At 43.3% G+C, this 11,525-nt stretch overlaps 1 protein-coding gene across 1 annotated transcript in view; it reads right to left on the bottom strand.

Annotated features, from left to right (window-relative positions):
- Window positions 1-47: 47 nt before the first annotated feature.
- The window catches only part of CHGB (chromogranin B (secretogranin 1)), a 15,499-nt gene continuing 4,021 nt past the window's right edge, over window positions 48-11,525 (bottom strand). Inside the window, exons 2-5 of the mRNA XM_010836447.1 lie at window positions 10,155-10,201; window positions 9,613-9,706; window positions 1,706-3,372; window positions 48-519 (exon numbers count right to left, since the gene is read on the bottom strand). Of these exons, the coding sequence (XP_010834749.1) occupies window positions 436-519; window positions 1,706-3,372; window positions 9,613-9,706; window positions 10,155-10,201 (1,892 nt within the window). The 3' untranslated portion in view covers window positions 48-435. The remainder of the gene's footprint in view (window positions 520-1,705; window positions 3,373-9,612; window positions 9,707-10,154; window positions 10,202-11,525) is intronic.

Here is an 11,525-nt window from a genome sequence, read left to right as displayed (position 1 = left end):
TTTTTTTTTTTCTATTCTGCATCCAAAGACCAAGAAACCAACAAATCTTAAGTGCTGTATTTTAGAATTTATTTTGAAGAATGGATCTGAAAGTCAGACTATTAGACCAAGGGAAACTGCGAACATGACGCTTTTGGCCTCAGGTGAATCTTTTATTACTTCAAACTAAGACATTTTTTCAAGGACAGTAGCACAGTCATTGTCACAAGCATGTTAATATATCTACTTTTTTATAAAGAGTATACTACAAGTCATGCTATTTATATTTCCAATAGCACTCTGGCAAAAATCAAAGACATTTCCAATTGTGTCAAACATTGGATGAGTAAATTCTACTTTCTGCCTTTGGATAAATAAATGGGGTCTTTCAGTGAAGTGGTGGATAACAGATCATGTGAAGGCTGTCTTAAAATCTGCCCTTTACTCTAATGACCATTAGCCCCTTTGGGTACCACTGAACTTCTCAGCTATTTTCTGTAGTTCCAAATCCATCGCAGCCAAGTTTTCAAGTTCTTTTTCCTAGAAAATATAGAAAAGTGGAGGCATGAGGTCCCAGATCAAAAAACAACCTACCTTTTTGTAGTTTGAGGGAGTATGAACAGAAAAGGGAGTTTTTGATATGTTAGAGGCTATAGAAGATACCCTACATCAGTGGTTTTCAAAATGCAGTTCCTTGACCAGCAGCATCAGCATCACTAGGGAACTTATCAGAAATACAGGTTCTTGGGCCCTACCTGGGGCCTACCTACCAAACCAGACACTCTAAGGCTAGAAATCCCATATGATTCTGATGCACATTCAACTTTGAGAAGCACCAACCTACATAATCAATACTGGCAGAAAAAACAAACAAACAAAACAAAACACTGTTAGGAAGGTAATGCTCCAGGAATGTTACTTCTCCCAGACATAGATGTCTGAATGTTGTAGGCTGCTGCTGCTGCTAAGTTGCTTCAGTCGTGTCCGACTCTATGCGACCCCATAGACGGCAGCCCACCAGGCTCTGCCATCCCTGGGATTCTCCAGGCAAGAACACTGGAGTGGGTTGCCATTTCCTTCTCCAATGCATGAAAGTGAAAAGTGAAAATGAAGTCGCTCAGTCATGTCCAACTCTTCGTGACCCCATGGACTGCAGCCTACCAGGCTCCTCCGTCCATGGGATTTTCCAGGCAAGAGTACTGGAGTGGGGTGCCATTGCCTTCTCCATGTTGTAGGCTAGGAGATAATAAAGAGAGAACAAAGCAACTAATTTGTGTACCATCTGTTCTTTCCTACCCTGGGAAATAGTGATGAAAAGTCAAATGACCAAGGAGAATACACTAGGCCAGTGGTTTTCAACCTTGGCTGAATATTGAAACCACCTGGGAGCTTTAAAACATCCTGATGCTCAGGCAGCACCCAGTACCAGACAGAATCTCTGGGGGTGGGTCACAGAATGTCAGTAATTTTTCAATCTCTCCAGGTGATGACAATGTGTAGCTGAGGTTGAGAAGCACTGCAGTGGGAGGAAGTTGACAGGGATGTGGACAACGGCTAGATGCCAGGTAGAAATCAAACCTAGATGTTGTCTCCATTCCCTTACTAGGTCTACAGTCTCATGGTGATTAATTCCCATCATTTTCCCCGTAACATTAGATAATCTTGTACATAATATACGAACATTAACTATCTGAAGTTAGTTTTAAGCAGAAGCCCCACACTATACCTCTTCCTCCGTCAGAACTCCTTGGCCAGCCTTCTCCTCTTCATTTTCTGCTGTGTGTTGTGGGCTCATCTGCTCCTCGGAGTCATAGAAGTCTGGGAACTCAGCTGACTTCTTCCTGTAGTGAAGGAGCTGGTCCAGTTCGGCCACTCGGTCATACTGCCTTTTTAGATCCAGTTTGGGGACCGGGTTTCTCTTCTCATACCCCCAGTTTACATCCTCTTCAAAGGGCTTTTTCTCCCACCAGTCATAGTTGTATTCTGGGAAGAAATTTTTCTCATTCAAGGTCAGCCCGTTTTCCTCTTCACCCTCAAGAAAACTGTCATCCATGGGGTCTTTTCTCTCAAAACGGCTGCTCTTCCACTGGGAAGGGTCGTAGAATGGATTGAGTAGCTCCCCTAATCTCTTTTCAGTGATGTGATGGGGAGCATACTGTTTGCCTCGAAGCCTAGCCTCTTCCCTGTTCTCGTCAGCGTCTCGCGGGTCTCCCTGCGGCTGCCACTTCCCTCTGGCTGCTTCCTCACCCTTTTCCTCACCATAGTCGAGGTAATTTCTCAGCTCGCCTGGTAGGCGGCGCCTCGCCTTGTCCCTCTGGCTTTCCTGAACACGGTGGTGCGTTTCACCCAAGAACCGTTTCTCATCTGTTTGGCCTAGTGTGGAGTAGGCCGCCGCCTCCCCTCCCCGGGCTCTGTAGCTGGGTCCCCGGGCCGGACCCCTCTCTTCCTCGCTTTCCTCGCTGTATCCCTGCGCCATGTTTAGATCCGGGCTGAGGCCATGTCTCTTGTTTTCCTGCTCTAGGCTCTCCTCGCTGGGACGCCTTAGAGCCTGGTGCTCTCCACGTCCTCTGCCCCCGAATCGTGCCCCCTGCAAGTCTCCAGGAGCCTGGGCAGCTGAGTGTCTCCTCACTTCCTCCCCATATTCGGCTCCCTCCTCCAAAGCCCTAAAGTGGGCTGGATGGCGGGCTTTCTCTTCGTCTGAGTTGCCCGTGCCCACGTGTGACTCCTCCTCGAGGGGAGGATTCCCCTCCTGGGAGGACCTGTCGGGCCTGCTCCTCCCGTGGTGGTGTCTTGGCCTCGAGCGCCGTTTGTCCACCTCGGGGCTGGCATCCTCTTCACTTTCGCCGGGTGCTTCCTGGCCCTCCGGATGGCGTTGCAGCTCTTGGGGCCAGTTCTCCTGGCTCTTGGTCTCCTCTCCACTCTCCTGGCTGCTCCTTTCCCGGCTGTGCGACTTCTCAAGGCCCCTGGCAGACTGTGTATCGTATCTGGACACTAACTCCTCTTTCTTAGCCGGAGTCTGGTTTCTTTGGTTGAGAAAAGCCATTTGTGCCTTTCCCGGCCCTTCAGACAGTCTCTCCTCACTGCCAACTTCCCCACGTTCCCTTTTCTGGTATTTCACCATTTCTTCCTCCCTGTTCTGTCCCTCGCTCTGAGAATAGCGTGTCTTTGCTTCTTTGGCCACTTGACTTCCCGGGGGCTCACCTGCCCGCTCTCGGCTATGCCCACCGCTCTCCGTGTCTGCTACTGTTGGGACTTGGGCATCCCCCTCCCCTGAGTCCTCCCTACTGGAGAGCCCGGGGGCTTCTGAGGTGTCAGCTGGGTCTCTCAACAATCTCACTTCAAACCTTGTGTTTTCATTTTCACTTTTCTCTTCATCTTTGAGCTCTTTTCCATCTATAATGAAAATAAAAAAGAGTATCACTTCAGAATTGCTTGTGGTTCAGTAAGCACCAGCCTCAGTGATCACTACAAACCCTAAAGATCCTGAAAATCCTTGGGTAATCTTTTAAGTTAATTTTTTAAGATTACTTTTGAAAGAAATGGTATGAAAACTCCCTAGCTGTATTTAAATTTGATAATAAATATTCTATATATTTATTTTTTCATAACACCCAATAAACATTTATTTTGGCTGCATTTTCTGGGGGGGACTTCTTTGCTGCCTGCGGGCTTTTCTCTAGTTGCAGTGAGTTGGGGGTCTACTCTTCCTTGTGGTGTACAGGCGTCTCATTTTGGTGGCTTCTTTTGTTGCAGAGCACAGGCTCAGTAGTTGTGGTGTATTGGGCTAAGTTGCTCCAAGACATGTGGGAGCTTCCAGTTCCAGAGATCAAACCTGTGTCTTCTGCATTGTTAGGTGGATTCTTAACCACTGGATCACCTGAGCATCTTTCAGTGACCAAATTGAAACTCAAATATAGGTTTATAAAATACTATAAAAATTCTATAAAATGTTAGAATTTAGAACCAGAAGAAACCTTAGAATTTGTGTAGTTCAACCTCCTTGTGACTACAGAGACATTGAGGCTCAGAGAGGTGTAATTAAGGACCATTCTTTCCAAATTTACTCTAAGTAAGCCTTTAAAAATTAGCATTGTGTAAATATCTTCCACTAGAACCCAGCTAAGTAAAGTTAAATAGCAAAAATGGGAAATATCAGATTCAACAGAGGATTAAATTTCTTTAATTATTAGTTTGTTGTTTTTCAGTCACTCAGACTTGTCTGACTCTTAGTTTATCAGACTTTAATTATCCAATCAACTGTATAAATGCAACTTAGCAGTAAGTGACAATATAACTTAATAATTGGTGATAAGCAGGGTGTGTATTTCTTCTGAGAAAACCGCACAGCAGTGGAAGGGACCATGTCCTTCCCTCATTCAGGTCCCATCTGCCCCTCCTGTTCTTAAACATTGAAAATGAACTTCAGTAAACTGAATTATCTTTGTATTACACAAGTCAACAGTTACAGTAGATGGTGTAACAAATACTTTAACTGAATATTGTTTTCTCTCATCTTTTCCAAATGTTGACAGCTTTTTTAAAAGTTAGTTAATTTTAATTGGAGGATAATTGGTTTACCACGTTGTGTTGGTTTCTACCATATATCAACATGAATCAGCCACAGGTATACACATGTCCCCTCCCTCTTGAACCTCCCTTCCACCTCTTACCCCATCCCAGCCCTCTAGATTATCAGAGAACAACGAGGCTGAGCTCCCTGCTCTAAATGGCAACTTCCCATTAACAATCACTTGGTAATGTATATCTTTCAATGCTATTCTCTCAATTTGTCCCAACATCTTCTTCCCCTGCTCTGTCCATAATTGTATTCTCTATGTCTGAATCTCTATTCCTGCCCTACAAATAGATTCATCAGTACCATTTTTCTAGATTCCATATATTTGTGTTAATATACAATATTTGTTTTTCACTTTCTGACCTACTTCATTCTATGTAACAGGCTCTAGGTTCATCCACCTCACTAAACTGACTCAAATTCATTATTTGTTGATAGCTTCTTTACTAAGGTAAGGTTAGGTAAGGTGAAGTCGCTCAATGGTGTCCAACTCTTTCCTAACCCACAGACTGTAGCTCCTCTGTCTATGGGATTTTCCAGGCAAGAGTACTGGAGTGGGTTGCCATTTCCTTCTCCAGAGGATCTTCCCAACCCAGGGATCGAACCCAGGTCTCCTGCAATAGACAGACACTTTCCCTGAGCCACCAGGGAAGTCCCTTAACTCAAGGGCATCCCACGAAAGGAGATAATGCAGTTAACACTGAGTTGTTAGCTTGGAGGGCTTGGATTTCAACTGATGTCACTGAATTCAGATAGAACAACTGAAGTCAAGGCCGCTCACAGCTCTGGGCTGACCTCTGTGCCATCCATGGTGAGAGTCACCAACCCTTTGTGGCTATTGAGGACTTGAAATGTGGCTGGTCCAAACTGAGACATGCCATAAATATAAGACGTGACAAGATGTCAGATACCTCAGATTAAAAAAAAGAATGTAAGATGTCTCAAATTTTCATATTGATTGTATGTTGAAATGATAATATTTTGGTATTATAAATAAATTGGATATATAAAAATTATATTGATAAAGTAAATGGGACAAAATTAAATGTATTATTATTTATTTATTAAATTTATTATTATTTATTCTTTTTACTTTTTTAAGGTGGCTACTGGAAAATTTGAAATTATATTTGTGGTTCACATGGTATTTCTACTGAACAACTCTTGATGATTCATTTTGAATTGACACTTGCAAAACAGAAAAAATTGGTCTGTTTTGTAAAAATGTCCAAGAAAGCAGTCTATTCCTCTCTGCTTAAAAGCCTAGTCTGGCATAATAATATTCTCATGTTTTATGAGGCAACTGAAATGTCCCTGACCTTTCACACCCAGACACTTGAGGGCTAGCTCCTCACCAATGCCTCTGCCTTTTAAGAGCCAGTGATGGTGTGTGTAGCACTGAGGCAGGGCTGACCAGGTAGGCACAGATAAGCACGGAGGATCTGAGCAGATACTGACATCATTCAAACAGCATCTCAGCTTCCCCGGGCAGAGGCTGTGTGGCCCATTTCCTACTCCCTGCTGGTAAGGAAGATAATTATTTTTATTTTTTTCTGGTTAAATGTATGCTGCCTATAGCAGCTTGCCTGAGACTTAGCACTTCTTCCTAAATTTAGCTTTTAGCCCCTTCAGGTGAGATATGAGGAGGGCTGTGATTAGCAGCATACAGTTTTGTCAATCTGAAAATGAAGGTGTAAAGCTCACTCTTACTTCAAATAAAAAGGGGAAAAATGCACCTTCCTTCCCTGACTGTCATGTTGCAAAGAGGACCAGATCAACCAGGTCAAATAGATTTTTGTACCTGTTAAATTGGACCATGAATTCCCTAAGGTCTCTTCAAACCATAAAACAATGATTCTTCTTTATTCCCCAAATGTTCATTTGCTCAGCACATCCAGAGATGTGCTGGAAAGAGTGGGAGTGGAGATGGGCTGGGAATGGGAGGAAGGCTGCATGAAGAAATTCATCCATCTAGTTGGCAGAAAACTCCATTAGTTTTCAGTGAAAGAGAAAACCAGAATAGGACAGAAGTGTGGACAAAGAATGTCACCTGCCAAGTCAGTAAACAAAGGATGTTATTTATGGTCATCAAGACATCAGCCACACCTAATTGTGTACCCAGAAGGGATTTAGGAAGGAAAAAAATAAGATAAAAGTACATAATCCAAGGGATGACTTCAATAATCCCAGACTCTTGCATTTTCCCATATGTAGAAAAGTGCCAAATTCATTAACTTAAGATGTCTGGTTATCTTCAATTACCAGTAAACTTTTGAAGTTCTGATTACCTGGTTTTTGTTGCAAAACCTCCTATATATCCTGGCTCCTCCCTTACCTCTTCAAAATAGCCCCTCAGAGCTATCTGAGAGGCTGTTTCCTGGGCTTAAATCCTCAATATGTCCATGGAATAAAACATAATTCTCAACTTTTGGCTGTGCTTTTTTTTTTTCCAGTCAACAGAAGTTATGAACTGGTAGCCCAGAGGTGAGTTGTATTTGGCCTAAATAACATTTTCAGTAAATTTGAATTCAGAGGCAATACTTAAATGCCAGGAGATACTGCTCAGGAAAATCCAACTTTTAAATTATTGTGAAAAATCCCAAGATCTCTCAACAGAATCCATATTTCTTTCACAATAGGATTGAAGCTGCGAAAAATCTACTCCCCTTTAGAAGGGGCATGTATCCTCCAGTTTGTGAGTCACTTCATGTCCTGTTTTACTCCTTTCTGTTATCTGTCTGTCTGGCCCTGACTGGTGTTTGAGTCTCTGCCACCCTGGAAGAGCTCAAATTTTCCTGATCTCAGTATTGAATGGCTCTCTGGCTGTGAAGTCTCTAAGGTCCTGATAGACATGGGTCATTTGATTTTTGCCAGTTTTCTTGGGGATCTCTCAAGAGACCTCAAAAAAACCCAGGGCACAGTCAATGATGAGCAAAAGCTAGAATCCTATCTGAGGGTTAAGAATCTGATCTTGGCAGTTAACAGCAGTTTGCCCTACAATCAATAACTCTTCTAAGTGACTGAACAACAAAAAGCAATCATGGTTCTTTGATGACCTAGTCTGACAGACCCAGAACTTCTACATTCATCTGGTAAACAAAGAAAGGGGAAGGGAGAGAGCAAGATGGGTTGGCCCAAAGGAGCAGATTTTAGTCCCTGCCAGGAGACCCACCCCTGCTCTCACTCATTCCCTGCAACGGTTAATAAGCTCATTCAAACAAGCTCATTTCTGTAACCGCTGGAAGAGAAAGTTGGGGAGAAATTCATAAAAGTATTAGGCTGGGAATGGTAAGGAAGCTTCCTTCCACTGTGCATGGGGCTCCTACGGCCTCAAGCTCCCACACCTCCTATGGTTATCCTGAAGCCCCCAGTGGTGGATAGAGTCCCCCAGGTTACTCTTTTGGCTAGTCACTAATACTTTTTTTAAATATAATTTTATACATGGGGCCTCATGTGCAGCAATGGAAAGAGAGTATTATCTTGCAATGGGAGATTTTGAAGGTGAAAAGAAAAAAATAAAATCTTTTGTTCATAGCCTGACTCAAAATTTAAAAGCAGAGGAAGATGTTAAAGAGAGCAGAACTTTGGGGATTTTTTTGAATCAGTTTGACTTTATGATAAAAGAGATGCATAGTTTTGCAAAATTTGTCTCTTTGAGTCAACTCCCAATGAATACTGGTTGTATCACTGTTCAAATTTTGTTTTCAGCATAAGCTGTTTTGCAGAGAAACATCCCAGTCTATACTCAGAAGGCCATCACTCTGATTTTTTGGATGCTCTAAGTCTGTCCCCACCCCTTCCAAGTCTCAGGCCTGAAACTCCTGACACCATTTGGTAGTACCACTCATTCTAACATCGGGCTTCCCAGGTCTGTCCCCACCCCTTCCAAGTCTCAGGCCTGAAACTCCTGACACCATTTGGTAGTACCACTCATTCTAACATCGGGCTTCCCAGGTCTGTCCCCACCCCTTCCAAGTCTCAGGCCTGAAACTCCTGACACCATTTGGTAGTACCACTCATTCTAACATCGGGCTTCCCAGGTCTGTCCCCACCCCTTCCAAGTCTCAGGCCTGAAACTCCTGACACCATTTGGTAGTACCACTCATTCTAACATCGGGCTTCCCAGCTCACACTCTGAGCTCTAAGTCTGTCCCCACCCCTTCCAAGTCTCAGGCCTGAAACTCCTGACACCATTTGGTAGTACCACTCATTCTAACATCGGGCTTCCCAGGTCTGTCCCCACCCCTTCCAAGTCTCAGGCCTGAAACTCCTGACACCATTTGGTAGTACCACTCATTCTAACAACGGGCTTCCCAGGTGGTACAGAGGTAAAGAATCCGCCTGCCAATGCAGGAGACTCAGGTTCTATCCCTGATTCAGGAATATCCCCTGAAGAAGGAAATGGCAAACCACTTCAGTATTTTTGCCTGGAAAATTCCATGGACAGAAGAGCCTGGCAAGAGCTGCCAAGAGTTGCATGTGTGCACGTGTGCATGCATGTGCACACACACACATTCTAATAAACTATGCATTAAAATGGCTTACCCAATCTGTTACATAAACCGGCCAAAAGTTTCCCAGTCACCTTTCCAAGCTTCTAACTCCTCGTTGTCAGAAGAGTAGAAAGCAAAGAGAAGCATAATTTTTGTTTTCTTCTATCCTTTCATCTTTCAACACTTCTCCCCTCTGTCTAATCACAAACAAGCATTCCCCATACCTCCCTCCACTAAATAAAAGCCTGTTTTAAAATTCCAAACTCTCAAGCCAAGGAATTTAAGAACTGATAAACATCTCACAGACTATCATCGAGTTCAACTCCCTCATTTAATTTGAGGAAATAGGCCCAGAGAGGCAAGGGGTCTTCCCCATGGTAACACTAGCTACTAAGTGAAGTGGCATAGCAAGGACTAAAAGCCATAGCTTATCTCCCCAGATACTGATTGAGCCTGTACCCTTCCCACTACATCACACCCCTGGGTCATAGGGAAGTAAAGTGGAAGTTGAAATGGAGGGAGCAGGAGAAAGGACAAATATTTCCTGCAGTGGAGGGCACTTACTCTTCTTCAGGACTTGTCGGCACTCGGGGGTGATGGGTGGAGCGCTGGACTTCAATAGGGCATTTGAGAGGACCTCGATGATGCAGTGAGTCACCTAGGGGGGAACCCAAAAGTAGGTTGGCAAAGCTGGTATCACTGGGATGGACTACTTAACCCAGAGCTGCTGTCAAGAGAAGCTTGACTGTGTGACCTGTACTTATGCAGAATCCTTGGAGGAATGTAGATTCACAAGGTCTGTACTTAAACCTCCCAGGCCTCTCCACAGAGCAATGCAAAAAGGCACTGGGTCAAGACTGTCCAGAGAAAGAAAGAAATACCCACTTCTGAACAGATTAGAAGGAAAATGGTGTGATGACAGCTATCCTCATGGGCACTAAAACATCCAGGAAGAAGGTAAAAAAAACAGGGCAAGAGGGACATCACTTACTCCCGTTTCCACATTATTGTTTGTTTTTTTGTTTTGTTTAGTTTGATGAGATAATGAGTGGGAGAATCTAGAGTCTAGATAAAAATCTAGATTTCAGAATTCCATTTCAACTTACCACTACTTCATTGTGGTTCCTGATGTCCACTGGCATAGAGCTGACGGCTTAGAAGGAGAAAAGGAATGGGAAACAACTTGAGTTGATTTTGGAAGCTGTGTGTCTGCAAACTCACAAAATCACCCCACCCCTAGCTTGTTTCTTGGAAGGAGGAGCAGAGTCAGAGCTGAACAAGGTGGAGACAGTTGGGGATGTCTGCCTCAGGGACCAGAATCACCCCAGTTGCATGTATACACACACACATACACATACACAGCTGTTTTCCCTTAACATGTTGTAAACAAGATTAGGAATCTTATATCCAATATAAATCATATCCACAGAAGGAGACCTTCTGGGATACTGACAATGTTCTATTTTCCATCTGGGTGCTGATTACACAGGTGTGTTCAATGAGTGAAAAATTCAGTAAGAAGTATACTTTAATTTTTTGGCCACGTGGGATGTGGGATCTTTCTTTTTTCAAAAAAACTCTTTTTGAAAATAATTGTCTTTATTTATTTTTGGTTGTGCTGGGTCTTTGTTGCTGGGTAGGTGTTTCTCCAGTTGCAGAAAGCAGGGACTATTGTCTATTTGTGGTACACAGGCTTCTCATTGTGGTAGGTTCTCTTGTGGACCATGGGCTCTAGGACACAAGGACTCATTAGTTGTGTGCACAGGCTTAATATAGTTGCAGAACATGGGCTTAGTTGCTCTGAGACATGTGGGATCTTCCTGGATCAGGGATCAAAGCCATATCTCCTGCATTAGTAGGTGGATTCTCTAGCCCAGAACCACCAGGGAAGCCCAAACTGTAAACTTATGATTCATGCAGTTTTCTATATATAGCAATAAAAAATTAAAAGCAAACCTAGTTTAAATGAAACTAGGGTGCCCTCCTCAACCTTTCTGCCTACTCAAAATGGGTAAAGATATGTGATTCCCTCTGCCTCTTCCAGTCCCCAAGAAAATATTTTCCTGAAATTCACTTCCTTTACAAAACTTGGTTGTGATTATTTTATATAATTAATTACCCTGTTTTACCCCAAGTCTTTTCTTAGACAAGCGTGCTAATGTGGCTGTATCAGTGTGGCTTCCCATCCCCCATGTTGTCTGCATCCAGGTAAAGAACATGAAAGAAAGAAAGAAAGTGAAGTCGCTCAGTCGTGTCTGACTCTTTGCGACCCCACAGACTGACTGTAGCCTACCAGGCTACTCTGTCCATGGGATTTTCCAGGCAAGAATACTGGAGTGGGTTGCCATTTCCTTCTCCAATGGAAATTATCTAATTTTATCAGGACAGCACCGAGTCCATGATAGCACATGCAAATAAGTGTTTAACAGAGGCTCATGAGATATTGTAAAAAGATAAATTTTAATTTATTTAAATTA

This window comes from Bison bison, unplaced genomic scaffold (genome assembly GCF_000754665.1).
Source record: "Bison bison bison isolate TAMUID 2011002044 unplaced genomic scaffold, Bison_UMD1.0 scf7180017864063, whole genome shotgun sequence".
In the NCBI taxonomy this organism is placed as follows: Eukaryota; Metazoa; Chordata; class Mammalia; order Artiodactyla; family Bovidae; genus Bison; species Bison bison.
This window is presented reverse-complemented; position numbering and strand designations above follow the sequence as displayed.